This window comes from Labrus mixtus, chromosome 11 (genome assembly GCF_963584025.1).
Source record: "Labrus mixtus chromosome 11, fLabMix1.1, whole genome shotgun sequence".
NCBI classification, from domain to species: Eukaryota; Metazoa; Chordata; class Actinopteri; order Labriformes; family Labridae; genus Labrus; species Labrus mixtus.
The window spans coordinates 22,976,009-22,994,491 of record NC_083622.1 but is presented as its reverse complement, the minus strand read 5'-3'; the positions used below and the strand labels follow the sequence as shown (position 1 = coordinate 22,994,491).

General features: G+C 39.2%; 2 protein-coding genes across 2 annotated transcripts in view; both read right to left on the bottom strand.

Annotated features, from left to right (window-relative positions):
- Positions 1–2,317, bottom strand: part of cdkal1 (CDK5 regulatory subunit associated protein 1-like 1) — a 231,364-nt gene extending 229,047 nt beyond the window's left edge. The window contains exons 1-2 of the mRNA XM_061050985.1: positions 2,161–2,317; positions 807–970 (exon numbers count right to left, since the gene is read on the bottom strand). Coding sequence (XP_060906968.1) covers positions 807–964 — 158 coding nt within the window. The 5' untranslated portion in view covers positions 965–970; positions 2,161–2,317. The remainder of the gene's footprint in view (positions 1–806; positions 971–2,160) is intronic.
- An 877-nt stretch (positions 2,318–3,194) lies between these two features.
- Positions 3,195–18,207, bottom strand: LOC132984240 (transcription factor E2F3-like). Its single transcript, XM_061050984.1, has 8 exons — positions 17,680–18,207; positions 15,470–15,590; positions 11,605–11,735; positions 11,272–11,360; positions 9,015–9,173; positions 8,030–8,144; positions 7,449–7,590; positions 3,195–7,223 (listed from the first exon to the last, which is right to left on the bottom strand). Exons 1-8 carry the CDS (start codon positions 17,959–17,961, stop codon positions 6,928–6,930), a joined length of 1,335 nt encoding a protein of 444 aa, XP_060906967.1. The 5' UTR covers positions 17,962–18,207; the 3' UTR covers positions 3,195–6,927.
- Between the last annotated feature and the right edge of the window lie 276 nt (positions 18,208–18,483).

Here is an 18,483-nt window from a genome sequence, read left to right as displayed (position 1 = left end):
ACCTTAAAGTAGCCTTGATCACGCAGAATGACATGAGTTGACATTCAGTCCTGAACATTATGTTTTAGTTGAGTCTTAAAGACAGACTGAACTAAAAGTAACTATCGATTATTTTTATAAACAAGGGAATTCTTTTCACTTTTTTTTTTTTATCTTTTAAAAATTTGATTAAGGAAATCACTTATATCATTGTTAGATATCCCCCAGATGTACCAAAGTCCAACTGATGAACTAAAAAACCTGAGTTAAGAACATACTGATAATAAAAAATCGCAGCTTTCTTGACTCAGGTAAACTATTTTTGTAAGTTCTAACTGACTAACTATAGCCCTCAAAAAATTGCAATTCCACAACTGACACATTGCATCCCTAATGGCCTAATATTGGTGTCGCAGTGTGCAAGTTCACATTGCAGTATGGTGTTGCGGAAGCACAAGAGGCCCTGCATGTGAACACACAGCAAGAGCTTCACTTTCACACACACTCACACATGGCACTGATCCGCCTTGCTGGCTCCAGAGTTACACTTCACCAACGTCTTCCCCCCATTACGCCTCTGTTTCTACCTGCAATGGCACATCTGGGCGATATCACTTCATCACACCATTGTGCCTTTACGTGGTACACTTAGCATGACAAACGTAACAGTGGTGTAAGTAATCCGCCTTCAACTGGCAGTATGTGAAGAGCCATATTTTTAGATTATATCGACCCATAATCAGCCTAAGACATTCTGTAAAGAGAGCCAATATCTCAAAAACTAACGTCATCAACTTCTGTACCCCTATATCAAACATTTGACAAACCTGTCAACTTGGAGCTCCTCAGTGCTTGGAAGATCTTTTTTCTTTCTGGACCTCGGTATAATACTCTTTCTAGCAGACTGTCTCTCATGAGGAGTGGGGTCGTTTGGAGACACTATATCCTCAATGTCTTCAATCAGCGAGTCACAGGCTGAAGGCATGATGCTCTGGAAGTGAGAAAGAATGGATCAGTGCAACATTATTCTATTGGACCCTGTAATCTGGAAACACTTAAAGCTAAACAAAAATTGACCCCAAAATAGTTTGATTCTATCACTACATAAAGCACAGCAATGTATTAAATAAAACATGTACAATTTAAAATAATATGAAATGCAATTTGTTGAAATCTAGATGAATAACAGCCTTCATTATAACAAACTACTGATTATGCAACCAAGATATAGATGTTTTCCCCCCAATAACAATAGATAGTTTTCTCTGTTAGTAATGTGCTAACAGCTAGTTTTCTAGCCAATGGGAATGGATTCTGATTTTGTATCTTCTTGAACACATAAAACCTCATTTATGATGGTGTGTTTGGATGTTTATGTCATAAAAACATTATGCTTAATTCATACACTGTCCCTGTCTTAAAAATCACACCTGAACTGTAGAGGTCATTATTACCTCCTTGATGAAAGAGGTTGACATAATCATGATGATAAGAGCTGAGCACCTGTGACACACCTTAGTTAATTAGACCGTAAAGCTCCTCAGATCAACTCTGCCATGGTTCTTTATCATTCTTACAGTTTTTAGTGTAGTTTGAAACTGCATTTTATTATTACACTTCATTCATTTTTTTATTGATACTTTGATAAAGAGGCATTTTAGCTACAAAGCATGTGTTAAAAATGTGATTATTGGAGAGAGAAGAGTCAACTAGTGAAGAAACAGCTGCTCAGACATTTAACATGTGGCGTTGACGTGTTATCAACTGTTACCATGACAACAGTTTATAAGACTCACTAAAGGCCACTGGGGCTTTCTTATTCATAAACCGTAAAATAAAGAGACTTACCACAACATGTCCCGTCTTACCTACTGCTTTTATATTACATTTTAAAAAGCTGCGACCAATAATAAAAGGCAACACAGTCGCCAGTAGTCACTTTCTTACTATTGAATACAAACATTGCAAACATGCGACTTGCCGCATATGCAAGCGCTGACTGTCAGACATTTGAAACACCTTTAATGCTTAAAGTGGTTGAACACTAGCAACCTGAAGATATTTTTAGTTTGACATAGGAAAGCTAGCTATTAGCTTGGCTAGCCTCGTTAGCTAGCTCCTACCCACGTGTCCCTTATTTTGGAGGGGCGAGCCCTGAAAGTTGTTGTGTAAATATCTTACCTGGGTTGCAATGTTGTTTTAAGTCAAGATAAAAAGAAGTTCCGAGGGAAATGCGTTTAAGAAATGGAACAATATGGTTGTTTACACCATCAAAACAGTTACAAGAACTCTCAAGCCGCCATACTTGTGCGTAGTTACGGTAAGTGAAGAGGGACAAACTAGACGTACAGCGCGACGTAGCTTACGGCACATAATATGAGCATGTAGTAGAGTTTGGGCGGTAAGAAGAATGTGAATATTCAAAGCCTATGACAAGTTTTCTCTATACCTATAAATTGCTTGTTTTGCAGTCACAAACAGTTCTTAGTAGGAATTTTCCCCATACACAGTTATAAAGATTATCATGCCATATGTTTGCAGTAATATTTACAGTCTATGGTTAAAACAGAATCGACCAATTTAAGGTATTGGTTTGGTATTGGTTTCAGTAAAGGAAATCATAATTTATAAATATATACAGGTTTCTATCCATACGTATGTTTTTTATGGATATTTTTCACCCTGTGAAAGTGAAGTGTCTCAGAAACTGTGGCCAGTGTTTAAACTACCTGTGTGCATGTGAACTATTCAGTTTTGTTTATCCAGTAGCCTACATCTGATATCAGACATGGGACAGTTGATGAGGACCTGGGTGCAAAGATGTTGCAAAAATAATCACATTTCCTGAGCCCCCTCCTTGCATCCTTAGCTCCACTGTCAATATTTTTAGTTTAAACATTGCTGACCATTTTTTAATTTCTGTGTACATCTGCAGTATTATGCCCTGCATAGGGAATGGCAGCAGCTGTACCTGTCTTAATAAGGACCAATGAGCACAAGCTTTCAACTATAGGGCATAAGTATTCATCTCAACAAAAAAAAAGGAGCAAACGAGTCTGTGACCAATGAACGTGCCCTTTTCTGATCATTTTTCCCTCACTAAGATATTGGTGAATGAAGCCCACAGCACTTCTCTTAAATGTTATGTCCAAAATGTTTTGCTGTAGTTATTTATCATTGCATTGTTGTGTGTAAAGATATAAATAAAAAAAATCTATATTTATATTGCCTTTATTCAAATTTCAATTACAAACACCCATAGTACAAAAACAGATCCATTGACCACCCACCCCTCCCCCGACAGAAAATTCCTCATTTAACAGATGTTAAAGAAAAATGTATAACTGAATAACACACATCAAAATTCATCACATTAGTTCACCTTAAACATTCAACAGCACAATGATACTTTCACTCATGTATTCAAACTCCAAAAAAGGGTAATGTCTAATAACAGCAATTTTGTACAGTCCTCAGTGGAAACAGGCAGCAGTATCATAATTTGTTTTTCAATTCCCTCCTTCCAAATAGTTTACCTTTTACACAACCTTTACAGATCAGTACATTGTATTTGGTAACAGCTTAAGAATAAGCATAGAAAAATAGCAGGAAGACTACATCAATATCACATTTAGCCTAGTGATAACTTTCTGTAAGTTCTAATCCCACTTAAGAATCAAACATGAGTGAAGTGTCACTCTTAAAACATCCTCAGAATGTAATGTTGCTAGCGATTGAATTGGTTGAATTTTTGTAAAATTCTCTTCTAAGGGACAATATTTCGAAACATTTGGTTTCCATTATGTAAAAGTGGATAAACTTTGTGACCAGATTCTGAGTGTTTGAGATAGGATGGCAGAAAATCGAATATTGAAGGTTAGTCCACCAAACTGTGGCAAGTGAACCAAATGGAAAAGATATCAGGCTTGAATCTTTGATAAATACATATAAAGCAAACTTGTATAAATAGGACAATTGTTCTTTGAGTCACAAAATTTCTGTCCAAATAATTCAATTCTTTCTACTTATGATGTGAGCTTTAATCAAGTCAATGGGTGAATCAGTTATTGTATTGGGCTTGGATTGTTGCCAAGTCAAAATTATGTTTGAATACTCTCAATCAAAGCAAGGGAGGCAAAAATGAAGAAAAACAAAAAAAAGTTTAACAGACTCCCTTAAATCAACATAAAACGGACACACAGTGTCACAGAAGCAAAGCCTCCTACACAAAACAGCAGAGAAGTCCAGTCACTGATCCTGGTTCAGCTGTGATTTTAGAGATCGAAAAATGTCTCATGTCCAGAAACACCAGGAATAAGCAGATAAGATGCCGATGAAACATTGACTGCATGCGTCTTTCAATTTTGCATCAAAGCAATGCTCTGTATTTTATCAAATAACACTGACAAAAGAAAAAAACTAAATAACTTATGAAACAGGTTGAATAAACAAACAAATTTGCATTCAATTTGTACACTTCTCTTTCCAACAACTGTGCAACCGAAATGTTCTTATTCAAGATGCATGACACTGTTTGAAGAGCAAAGGCAAACTCTTTTATACTTCAGGGCATGAGTGAAATCTCGCACAAATCAGTAAAGAAAAGTGCGATGTAAAAGCCAACATCACATAGAAATAATATAAGATTAATTTTTTTTCTATGACAAAAGGGAATTCAGAGATTCACACAAACGCACACACACACACACACTAAGGCATTTATGCCCTATAACTATTGTCCAACATTTAGTGGGAGGTAGCCTACAGTACCTTGTGCACTGAAAATTTTTAGAAAACTGTACATCAATTTACACATGGCAGGCTTACTCTTTCGCAAGCTGGATCTTTTGACATATCTCTCACACTCTGCACACGGAATTACTCAAGCGCACATCAATCAAGCCGGGTGGGGGTCAACATTAACAGCAGCAATACCACCTGCAGGAGCAGGCGTCTCTAGTTTAAAAGCCAGGGTTTCATACAAGATGTTTGTGTTTTGTTATCAGGGATGTAATCGAACAGAAGCTATCAGAGGTGAAAAGAAGTGATGTTTGATAAACCTAGAGAAAAATATCACACCCCCCCACAGCTTAGTTTGCAGGTTCTCTAGCTGTCCTGTCCTGATCAAACACTTTTAAGACACCGAGTTGAGTTGTCTCAGTCGCCTGAGTTGATGACAGTTTTCACAGGCATTGTATGCAACATAGCTTGGTTGCACTGATTTTTTCAGAAAACATACATTTTTCTTTTTTACCCTTTTTTTAAATTCATTTTTTTTATTACCTAGAAAAAGAAAAAAAGCCCTTCATTACATGCTGAAGTATAAATTAGTTGCCAACATGGGGCCCCCTGTTGTTTGGATGACTGTGATATCTATCGTTAGTTCTACAGTTTTTAAAATCTATAAAAATTCAACGTTTAGTCAACCTTAAAAAGAAAAATATGCTCTGATCTTGTCTCCTATACTTCTTTTAGTGCACACCAAGCAGTCGGTGCAGTCATCAGTGGTTCAAAGTCTTTTTTTATGAATAGCACTTCAAAGTGTTGAGGCATTAGGGGAAGTCTGGTGATGGCAGCTATTGGCCGATGAAGATTGAATAGACGGGGAAAATCAAGAAAAAGTGTGGGTCCTGAATTCACAAGGTATTGATAAATATTTCCAGTAAGAGTTAAGGTAAGAGGCATAATGACTTTTTTTCTGTGCTGTTGGCACTTTCTCTATGTTGGGGCTTTTTTTAAATTAATTTAACTTCTCATTTTTGTAAGGGTAATTAATATGAAATTGCAAACTTAACCAGTAGATAACTGGTTGATAATGATAGGTGAATAGGTTAACAACAGGTCCCTTTACAGTTTAACCTGTTGCACTAAAAATATAGAAGATACAGCAAAGAGAGAAACTATGTGCACGGGGATCAAACTAATTACCAGCCATAAGGTAAACTCTATGTTTTGTACATTTAAAACACCATACCAAACTGTGTTCTTTAAAATAGATAATTACATCATGTGCACTTAAAACAGTACTTGAACTTCTATGATGCACAATATGTCTAAACAGTGCTTAAATGTACAAAATATTTTCTAATGTTTTGAACATGAGGCCAGATAGCATGACTAGCTTGACAAGTGTTTGTGGAGGCGCATCCTGTCTTACCTTTCATTTGTAGTCTTAAATAATGGTGTGCACCCATATTTACCCGTTTCCTTCTTACACTCCTTCTGATTTCTAAATGTCTCTACACTTTGGACACACAGAATGCCCATTGAACAGCCAGCTGAAAGAGCCGTCATGTGCAGATTGAAAAGATGCAAATAGAAAGGAATCCTTCAGCCCCCAGAACAGTCAGCATCAACACATCTCATTTCCTAGGAGATGTTGAAGGATAGGCAACTGAACTCACTTGGAAAGCTGTAAATACTTAAGAATGCAACAGGATCCTCCCAGATTCTAACAATAAAAACCCTGCCATTTTACGGAGGGCTTTGGGGGATCTTATCTGTGCATCTCGGGTGCATTTTCACTTTACCAAATAACCAGGTGATGCCAGGTGTTGTGGGGTCGTTTTCCTTTAAGTTGCTTCTTAGTTAATCTCTCCAACAGGTGGATATCCTTCCCCTCACCATTGATACTTTCCAACACAGACGTCAAAGGCTTTAAGATGTCCCAAGCTACACCAGGGGCCTAACTTAGCCTGAGACAAAGACAATTAGATACGTGTTAGCACTGACCAGTGGTGTCTTGGTGTGAAGTCATGCAAAACTGTTTATCTCGCACACCTTGAAAAAACCTGGATTTTAGTCCCACTGGGACCGAAAAAGCCCTCTGTTTCTTTTCCATTTATTAAGAATTGGTGCCCACCATCTACAGTGACAGGCATCAAAACCCAGACTTATTACCCATCTCTCTCTCCCATGCTCATAATTTGAAGTTTCTATTACCTAATGCTAGCTGCACAGGAGATCATCCAGGCCAAGAGAGGGCATTTTATCAAAGTCACAGGCGTCAAACAGGTCGCTGATTCCCTGGTCGTCTCCCAAACCTAAAAGGTAGTCGTCTTGGTCCAGAAGAGGGGGGCCAAGGTTTAAGAACGGTCCAAGAGCCGAAGGCATCTGATCCTCTGTCTGCTGTAGAAGACTGGTGTAAGGGGATGAGAGGGGGGAGAGAGTAGTGACAGAGACGGCGGCGGAAGAAGGAGGTGGAGCCAGCGAGGGACTGGGAGAAGTGGTTGTGCAGCCAGTATCTGTGAAGAAGAAAAAATAAAAAATGGAGTTACTTACTAACTCACCATAACCAAGGAAGTTCCTACCTATCATGACTTCGTAAGCCAAAAAAGTAGCCATGTTGAAATGTTTGTTGCACCTTCATACTCATAAATTATGGTTTGTTTTCCTCTGAAAGAGCCGTATGTTACACATTCCAGTAACAGTCAATAATGCTGCTGTGTGTGGGAGTCACTCATACAAACCTTGAATGACTTTGAGGAAAGGCGAGTTCCCGTTGATGTCCATGTTGCTGTGTTTTACTGGACTCTTGCAGTCGTTCTCATCATCAGGGCACAGCAGGACTTCTATAGCACCCTTGGTGCTGGTCAGGTGGATGGATAAACTCTGGACAGGGGAGAAACATCGGAATTTCAGATTTAAAAACAACAGGATTACACTTGATTTGAGGGATAATTAGGATCTATTGAAGCTTTACAAGAAAGACTAACTATTTCTGATGCCCAAAGCTGGTGTCTTAAGAAGTACTGTAACAATTCATGAGGCAGCCAGTCAGATTAGCAGGAACTTGCAAGTTTAAGTTTGCTTGTTCATGTGTATTTTGTGCAACAAGTTGGGAATTTAAAATGGACATGTGCATCAAACATAAAAACACTATTCATAACATTCCAGACTAGAAGGTCCTGTACCAACATTTGGTTTCCATACTAATGGGCTCTTGGCAAGATAATTTACCCACATTTACACACATCACAGTCCAATAAGAAGTGTCATCACAACAACGATGAAGCCATGGCTTGTGTTTTTTTTGTGCATGAACACATACCTCGTCTGGGTCTGGTACTTCAAGTTTGGTGTCTGTGGGCGCTTTGACAACAATAACAGTCTGATCTCTGAGATTTCCCAGCTGTTTGATGTCTTGGTATGTTACATAGGCATATGTGGAGAACAAAGGGTTAAGGAAAGAGCACTTCAATGTCAGTAATTGTTATTACTTAAAAAAAGATAAGGAAGCTTCATACAAACCTTAAAAATGCACACTACACACACTAGTGTTACAAGCTAAATAAGCCATTCAATGTTTTATACACCAATATATTCAAGACCTGTGTTTCATGAAAATGTTGTCATAAAACCACACTCCTGCTTAAGAGCTGGTATGTTTTAAACTGATTTTGCTGTTCCAAAAAAACTGAAGCCCTTCCAGCGTGTCCTGACAACATGCAATGTAAGTTAGTGAGCGTCAGCAACAAAATCAGCTTGATTCAATCGTTTCCTATTTGAGTGTTGGGAGCTGCAAGCAAAGCGACAAGCTGTTTTAACCGCGATGCCCTGTTTCTATTTTACTTTTGTCACTTATATAGACATGGATGATGAACGAGAAAGGAGAGCTCAGTAAGGGACTTGCTCTTGCTTTTCTCACTTATCAGAGCTTGTTAGTAAGTGGAAATAGTGAGGCAAAAATAGCAAGCCATTTATTGATGAGCCTTTTCATTTTAGTCAATATAAAGCACCACACTTACGTTTTTCCACCATCAGTACAAAAGCACCAGGTGTCATACTGTTTGCAGGGGGTAACTGTCCCCTATGCATCTGTTAAATGGGAATTGTAGAGATTGTGTGCGATGCGCTGCAATATCGAACACTTGCGCGCTGTAAGGACACGTTTTACAAGAAGCCTGAATTAAAATCAACACTGCCATTCATTCTTTTTTTTTTTACCTAGAGAATTATGAAAACTCAGTCAAAAGAAGTAACTAAAGAATCATTTTAACTTTCATATTACATGTCAGCTCACATCAAAAGGATATTTCTGGTTGCTTTGCAAGTCGCTCACGTGTCTCATGTCCAGGCTGCATTTCTGGATGAGTTGTTCGAGTCTGTGCTCTTCTTCTCCCAGTGCAGAAACCTCTGCTGTCAGTATCTGTCTCTGGCTCAGTGCTCCCTCTACCTCCAACAGACTGCAGCCCCTGTGAGTGAGAGTGAAATAAAACCAATACTATTCAGACACAGCTCTGGAGAAGAAACCCCTGGCTCTTGAAGTGATACTTAATCATCAATGCAGGCATGAGAGAAACCATCTAGTCCTTTATTAGCTGACAACTAAAGCATTGCTAACTACGACCTCGTTTATATTAGCATAGTGCTGCTGAAGTGGTCTGCTAATTAATCAATAATTACTGTGCAAACGTTTAAAATAATCTAACATTAGGCTTGTTCTTTCACTCATGCCACCAGTAAGATAGAAATAACATAACTGTTACATTACAAGCGTAAACACATCCAGTGGCTTTTTCTCAGGCAAATATAAACATGTTCAAGTCTGCCATACCTCATTTTACATTTTTTCTCATGATATTTTTCAAATACTTGTGAATATTGTTTACCTTATATAAATTGTAATAAATATGAATATTCTAGGAATACTGTAAATATGAAAGAAATATGATACATTTAAATGATTGATGTGATGGATAAATGTTGAAGAACAAACTCTTGGTCTTTTATGTCAATCTCAGTATACTGTGATATAGTATTAAAGGAAGAAGCATTATTTTATTATATTGGTGTATAAAATCAAAGATCAAAGACAAGGCAAGTTGATTTTGAGTTAGATATCACAATTCTCAGACGCCAAGCCGGCCATTTCCAAACTTGAGACTGCCACGTCCCACTGAGGAAATAAAAATTGGGCAAAAATCAGCCGGATTATTTTGTAGTCTGTACCCCGCTTAATTTCCAAAAGAATCGTCATAAACATCACTTCTGTCATACCGCGCTGCAGCTGAGTATAACTCAGGCTTTCTGCTTACACATGTTTCACTCAACCCTGATGATTGTTTGTTATTTGGTGCAGTCATTTGACAAATAAAATCACTAGCTACATGCAATTTTTGTTGTTTTTTGTTCATAACAGATTTACGTACCATTGCTTGTCATATATTAAGGCAGATATGAATAAAAGATGGGATTGTATTTGTAACCTAAAATAACCCCTGTATGGCACTAATGGGCTTCTAATTACTGCAATACAGAAGGAAAGATGAATTAAAACATTGCATCTGTCTAAGAGTTATCTGAATCATTTACACCCCAGAAAAGGAAAACCAGGCCTTCAAAATGTTGTATATCCTCATAAACCTCCAAGAAACATTTAAACAGCTCAGGGGTCTCATTTATAAAACTCAGAAATGGCATGCACCCCAAAATATTCAGATTTATAAAACCATTCATACACACACCGGCATGCAATGCTCCCTTTATAGAACAACAGACATGTTCATCACGTGATTCAGCCTACATAAGCCGCCCTCTACACGCCCAAATTCAACCATAAACGGTCAATGCAAAGCACCTCATGAATGAAAATGTATACAAATGAGCAGGCAGCTCAAAAGTTACCAGCACTGAATCAAGGCCACAAACTGGAAGTAAGACGTAGAAAATAAACATTCTGCCCCAGAAATGGACGTCGGATTGCAGCGTCACTAACTACAGACAAATCTGAGAATGACACTGCAGCAAACATCCTCCGTTAAATTTAAGGCACAAGTGTATCTGCAGTGTTGACATGTTTACAGGAGCATTAGAGATTCTTCATAGGTCAGAGAGCTCATCTCAGTTAATCATCTCTCTCACTCTATACTATCAGTTTGTTTGCTGAAGAAAAACTTTTAAAACCACAACATTTATTGAACACCAACCTGAGAGAGACACACAAAGACTTCTGACTCCCAACAAACACAGCTCTGCAACCTTGGTGTTTTAACATGAGAAACCAACATAGTTGCTCCTTACTTGTGCAGGAATTAGCTCAAACTATGGACATTTGTCTGCTCTCGGTGCCCTCATTGAAAAACAAGAGAGGGATACTGAAACTAATGCAAGAAAAGCTGGAGAAGTAGGAAAACCATGAGAAACCGAATATGTCAGTGTATTTTTAAGTTTCTTCATGATAGGATGAATTAAACAAAGACTAGTTTTAACAGATGCTTGGGTCACCAGGAATAATAAACGTTCTCTGAAACAAGATGAAAAACCAGATATGTAGAGAGAAGAACCACTTACATCCATTGAATGTTGTTCTTTGATTTCTTCTTGATGAGGTGAATACCTTCTAGCACATTGGTGATGTCATACAGCCGCCTTTTCTGTACCTGAGGGTGGAGGATATAAGTTTCATTGGTTTATTTAAATGTTGGGGGCGGCGGGGGGGAATAATCCCAAACATCGGTATCAAAGCTTTGAATTGTTATAGATGTTCATGATGCCCCCCAATGTTGCCAGTATTAAGAATAGTTCAACAGTTTTGTCAGCAGCACTTACAGTGTTAAAGAAATGTATTTATTATTAAGTTGCTTCTTTATATTTTCTATTCAACTACTTTGAATGTGAAATTACCTGCAAGGTCTCAGCGGCAAGATTGAGGTCCAGAACGCCATCTGAAGACTGAGCGAGGAGTTCCACAAACTTCTTTGTTAACAGGCCCAGGGAAGTGTCGTACCGCGTTTTCTCTGGTGGAGACTTTGGCGCTATGATGCAAGCAGAGCAATGATTAAATACAGAGTAGGACCATTGAAATTCATGCAATAACATTAAAGGGCTGCATATCTATGGTTTAAACATATATATTGTGAAAAAACTAACTTGACCAGGTAAGGCTGTAACTTTTGTTACTTGATTGGAAGAAGAAAACATGCCAGTATCTTGTTTTTTTACAATTCTAAAAAAGGAGATTCAGTTTGATATCACATTAGCGTAGCCCTTCACTTGAGCACAGGGGGAATAGACCACTGAGCATGCACAGTTTGCATGTCACCTGTCTATAGACATGCATGTGATGCTTCTGCTGTGAAGCAGAAGTCAGCTTGGGCTCGAGGCACACCTTCAGTAAAGCTAGACAGCCTTTTGAGAGTACGAGTGTGCATTCTCTTTTTCAGTAGCACCTTGTTCCAGTGCTGCTTGAAACTGTGACTACATGTGAGGATCATGCATGATGCATGTCCTGCAGACTTTATCACTTAGTTTTGCGTAAGTCAACAAGTAGTAGGACACGGTGAGCCTTGTTTAAAAAGGTCCCCTTTAAAGGGATGGTCTCAAAGACTAAACTAGGGACAGCAGCTAACAGGTTACACTATTATGCACTACCCCAGTTTAAATCATCACAGTTAACTACCATAAAATCCTGAATATAAGTCGCACCAGTATATAAGACCAATCGGTTTTTGGAGGTTTCCCAGAAAGAAAAAACGTTTAAACTGTCTGCTGAACACATTATAAATCGTCATGTAGGCAAAGTCCACAACGTGCAGTTTGTGAGCAGCTGTGTCGCTCTTTTAATACCATCTGTTTTCGCTTTGTGGCGTTTGCACTCCTACTAGCGACAGTACGGTAGTTGAGCTCTCAGCCTACAAGGAAAGTTGGCAAGTATTTATAGCCCCCGATTCGTGCTGCCCGACTCCACTGGTCACTCTTCAACTTTATTCAAGAGAGAGAAAAGATGTTAAAGGGCACAGCATCAGCGTTTATGTGACTAAAAAACGTCATTTGCACACATGTGGACGTCAGTTACTGGGTACTGCACTACATTAGATTTTCATACCGGTACTGTATGTAGCAGTATAAAAGAAGCATATGGATAGTTCATATGTAGTTGACACATGATTTTCTTTTCTTTTGTTTATGCACTTGCAGGGTCCAAAATTAACACCCGCCAAGTGCCAAATGCGGGTAGATTTTCCGTTTTAAGCGAGTACTTTTCAGAGGGCTATCCGCCACAGGGCGGGTAAATGTTTTATCAAAAAGTCATAAAACTATGCTACAAGTATGAAGCGCGTTAGATGTAGCAGCAGCTACTTGTCCCTGCTCCTCTCTCTGCTGTCATGACTGTGATCCCAAAGTGATCCCCCTATACCCCTCTATATTGTCTTCAGAGTCAGTAACAGAGACGTTACAGGGCGAGATAGTTGCGCAAGCGGGGCAGTGCACCACTTTGTGTTTGAACATGTCTGACTGTGTGTGTGTATGTGGAGCTTTCGTGTGCTTCCACAACTCCGTAATGCAATGCTAATTCAGACTGGGACACAAATTTTAAGCTGTTGAGGAATCAATTTGAATGTACAAAGACAAGAAGTCTGAAAAGGGCTACAGAGAGGGATAGAGATGCTGTCCTGTTAATAATGATTCATGCAGCAAAAGACACTGTGCTGTAAACCTGATATTTTTTTTATAATAAATAATAATTTGAGAATCTTCACTGGTAGTACATTTAACAAAGTCACCAAAACGTTTAACACAGCAAGTGACCATCCAGTGAAGAAAATTAAATATGTAAAAAAAAACTAAAGCCGTTTTCACATCTGCACTCCTGAAATCATCTAGATCATTTCAGGAGGACTGCTCCTCCCTGTCAGACGGGAGGGGGTGCGGGGGTCTCCTGAGGTAAGACAGGACGTTAAAAACGACGCAGAAGTAGCAGACGAAGCAGCAGAGTCTGCTATACAACGCTATAATGAGAATATTTGACTTCAATATCAATGCTGCGTGTAGTTCAACAGAATCACACTATCAACAAAAGAGCGGAGAACAACATACTGACGAACAGAAAACGTAATGCATTTGTTTAATTACATGCACGGAGATCGTAGCGGTCGCATGTATATACTAAGCACCATGCAGCAGTCACAGTATATAAACGTCACTCCGACTGCTATTGGCTCTAGGTGAATTCTCCGGATAGTATCCTGTGTTCTCCCATCAGCTCAATCGAACTTGCTGCAGAACCAGAAATAAATACTCTCTGTGGTCAGTTTTGTGCTCATTTTAGAAAGTTTGTGTGGTGTCTTTGTATTGGAAACATTGAGTTGAGCTGAGTCACTGTCATTCTTTTTCCAAATCAGGAAATACTGGAAGTAAATGGAACAATCATGACTAGCTGTAAATTTGTGATTTACAGAAAAAAGGGCAATCTCAAGCTACCAGGGTCCAAAATTGTCACTCAGGTATCTCCAACATATTAGACTGCAAAAGAAAAAATAACTTATGAACAAATTATGATTCTTTTTTCAGTTCCAGTCATATTTAAGATATGAAGACCATGCAGCATAGAACTGAAAGGACTAAATAGTGAGACAGGGGCTATCTGGCACGATAATGGGGGGTCGTTTTGTTTTGTGTTCATGGAGTTGTCACAACTATATAAATAAATTAATCAGGCAGTATGGGGAAGGAAGTTTTGTATTGTGTGAAACCATGCCAAATCAGATGATAAATTAGTTTTTGACACAACAAATACAGGAAGAATATAAAGCACAAGTATTACTAAATATAATACCGTGAAATCTGGAATATAAATCGCACTGGTGTATGAGAAGCATTCTGTTTTTGAAGGTCTCTCAAACAGAAAAAAAAGTTTAAACTGTCTTCCTGCGGGACAATTTTTATTGTGTTCACCGAAGTCGACAACGTGCTGTTTCTGTACAACTGTGTCGCTCTTTTAGTACAGTCCCTTTTTCTGCACTACTACTAGCTACAGTACAGTAGTTGAGCTCTCAATCTGCAGTGAAAGTCGTGAGATAAGACCCCTAGATTGTGAGCGCTCTGCCCGACTCCGCTGGTCACTCTAACTTAAATATATTCAATCAAAAGAGCACTCAAAAAGGTTTATTTACGGAACAATATAACCCTGTTTTCTGGAAATGCATGATTATGAGCTTGTGACCGAGAAAAGATGTTTAAAGCAGCGCAGCCAGCCTAGTCTGTGTCGCTATGTTTCCCAGCACAGTGTTCAATCAGTTTGCAATACACAATGAATGGGGATGAATTTTCAAACAAGTCAAGTCGCGTGCAGTACGTAATGGTGGTGGCTGCACCCAAAGTAATGACAGCGCTTTATACTTGTACATTGGTCGCACCGGTGTATAAGACGCAGCCAACTTTTAAGAAGAAAAAATAGGTAATAAAAGGTGTGTATTACTATTCACTGGATTTTACAATAGGTGTTGCTGTTACTTCTAAGTCCACAGTTTTAAGACTTTCAGATTAATTCTGATGCAAATTATTTTAAATGAGTGTTCAATTTCTATGTTTTTTTAAGAGCAGAGTTAAACCTTCCACTTAACAGTGAGAACTGAATGGTAGGCTTACTTGATTATGTCTGGACCAGAACAATGTCCACTGTGTTTAACACAGAACATGTCTTCTTTTTTTTTTTTTACACAATCAAACAAATTTCAGTGTTTATGGAGGGTGAAGGAGAGTTCCTTACTTCTAGGTGTCTTTATCCTCGCCCCATTGGTCACCCCAGCACCTCCTCTGCCTCTCGGTGTCCTGGTTGGTTCTGATTGGTACTGGTGGTCTGAATCATCGAGCGCCAAGCGCCTTTTTGCCTAAGACAAGTAAAAAATACAGTTGACAACAAATATGGGTGTTAACATTGCTTTCAAAGAAGCCCAACTTCAAAGCCAGCTCCACCGATATGTGATTATGAATGCATCATTACTTCTATCATAGTTTTCCAGTGTCTGTTATCTCCTGTGATCTAAAGCATGATGCAAATTACATATTGTGTCAAATCTGTCGAAAGTGTAATAACTGTGTGCTACTTAGTACATTTTAATGCTGAACTCCTCAGGCATTAGTTTGGTGAGGAAATCATTCTTGAGTTGTTTTTCCATTTCAGTTTTTATAAGGAGTTGATATTGTGTCATAAAAGTTCAAGAGATAAGAGTCCCTTCAGTTGAAGTCCAATATCACATGGAAAGAAAATGCCAGTCTAATGATGTGGCACAAAACCAATGGCTGACATTTCTTAACTCACTGGCCGGGGCAAACCAAACCCACATTGCTTAAAAGTGACTCACACCCAATGGTTTGATCACATTACATAGTTATGCCAGATTAAACTAATACAGGCCTGTTTATAGGCACCAGATATCTCCATAACAAAATCAACAGAGCTCAAAGTACATACATGACACCTTCAGAAGAGTCTGTGTATTTATTAATCAAACCCCATCAAGAACGCCTTTCTGAAAACTACTTTCAGGAGCTTATCGTCTAAAATAATGTCAATACCATTCCCCGTTACTTCAACGATTAGATTGACAATGACTGCCTGTCAAAATCAGTTGTACTAATGTAGTTCTTGTGAGGCGAGTGTGTTAACTATTGTTTTAGAAATTGAGGAAGCATTTCTTCTTAACCATTTTTGAAACTTGTTTTTGGTTTCTATGGCCTCAATCTGAAAGCTTTATGCATAACCAAGTTGAATCCTCATGTGTTAAGAGCATGATGGTCTGGTAGTTAGTCTCTTCAATCAGTGGAACCTTGGACTTCAGGAGGGGCTTGAGCCCACCCAGTTGTAGTTTCTTGGAGTAACACACCAGTACCAGGGTGATGGTCCACTGCATTTCCCTCTCAAACCTCTTGCAGGGGATAATTCAACAAACTATCATGATATTTAGTATTTTGAGCACAATTATCACCACCTTTTAAAAATGTTCACTTCATTTAGCCCAAGTTGTGTAAGAAAATAATATGCCCTCTGTTGACAGTCAAAATGTCAGCCATTTTATATCAGCAGACATCTCCCCCAACCCCCCTACATGCTCGTGGCTTCAGCCTTGGATTGTGGGGCTGCTTTAGTTCATAAAAGATAAATAGCCAGAGAAAAACCAACACCCTGAATGCTATTGTGACGACTTAAGTGTGGTTTGTGCAAGGTTGAGAGTACAGGAAACGTGCAAGTCAGCACTAAAGCAAAAGTCAAGTTTCACTTTACATGGCATGAAAAGCCCCACAACCTTAACACTTTATTAACAATAACAGGGACATGAAACACAGAAATAAGGTCGAGGATGTCGACGAGGAGTCATTTTTACCATCCAAATACTGTTGCTAGCCTTGAAAGCTAACACATTTCAAGCTTCATCCAAGTTGGCTTTGCATGTGCAGAGACGACTGAGAGGAATATCACTCGAGTTGTGTCGAACTGAAGCAAACCTCTTGATACTAATATGAACAGAAGTTTGCAAGTTTAACCACTCGTTGCTTAAAAGAAAAGCTACATGTGCGCTAACTAAAGAGCCAACTAGCCCAACAATCCCCCAACCCCCCAAAATTAAGACACAAACAGCAGCCACTAGGCCAACGCTAACCTTACTCATCTTACCAATATTTCCATCTGGCTGCAAGGGGGACTCAAAAGCACCATGAAGTTAGCATAGCACGACGTAAGATGACAGGTCTGCGTTTATGTGCACAAAAAACTAACTTAAACTCAGAGTTAGACTCCCTGCAGCCAACAAACCACTTCACTAAACCACTTGGGGTAACTTAGCTAGCGGTAGTTAGTTAGCCACCTCGCTGGCTAAGCAGCTAACATTAGCAGCCCGAACAACAAGCTCGGCTAGCATAGCAAGCTAACATTAGGCTAGTTGAAGTATATGTGTTAAAACGAGACGTGTGGGTTATTACCGGCGGTCTTCCGAGAGCGGGTCGTTGTCCTGCTCCGTTTGCTGCAGCTTGTTGTGGAGTTGTGTAAATGTTGTTTATCTGAGGTTCAGATAAACACACATTTGATGTCTGTGTTACGTTGCAAGGTGGTGGGGTGGTAATTATTTGAAAAAAGGTAGCGTTAGATTGACCAGGGTTTAAACGATCCGACAGAGTAGTTAAGATTATATTATTGTCCAGAGGAGAGCCCCCGACCCCCGCTAAAATCACTTTGTCCGGAGCCGAAGAGATCCCTCTTCTCATCTTGCGTACTCGGGGTAACCCCTTTCTTGTCTCCGTACTTTCAAGCCCTTATGGCTGCTAATCCGTCGCAGTGGATACAAAAATAATCAGACAGAAGTGAAGATGAGAGTCTGATTCATCGACTTTTGTGTAGTATTTGTCCTTAAGATGGTGCATTTAGGCAGATGCAACGGATTAAAAAGTAGCGCAACTCTCGTCTCCCTCGTCTAGAAATGGCTTCAGGAAACGGCCTGATGAATGAAGGGATACGGTTTACGCGCTCAAGAGCCCTCCCGCGAAACTCAGATTTCCCGGGAAATTTTTAAACGGAATTTACATGTCACACGCTATTGGCCCTTGGCGGAATAGTCTCCGCCCAGACGTCTCAAGTATTGACCAATAAGAGGTCAGGATTCTGTGCGCCACGTGTTCATTGGCAGATGTAAACAGGTGACGTCATCAGTCACGCCTTGCAGGTTCGCTGACAGGACGCTGAGAGGCGCAAGTCACCAACTGTGCCGAAGAGAAAACCTCTAACAACAA

Coding starts and splice junctions, on each gene's coding strand:
- LOC132984240 (XM_061050984.1), bottom strand. CDS start 17,961: ATGAGAAGAGGGATCTCTTCGGCTCCGGACAAAGTGATTTTAGCGGGG. Junction 11,736..15,469: donor GAGGATAAAGACACCTAGAA/GTAAGGAACTCT, acceptor CTTGCATCATAG/CGCCAAAGTCTCCACCAGAG. Junction 7,224..7,448: donor TTTCCTCAAAGTCATTCAAG/GTTTGTATGAGT, acceptor TCTTCTTCACAG/ATACTGGCTGCACAACCACT.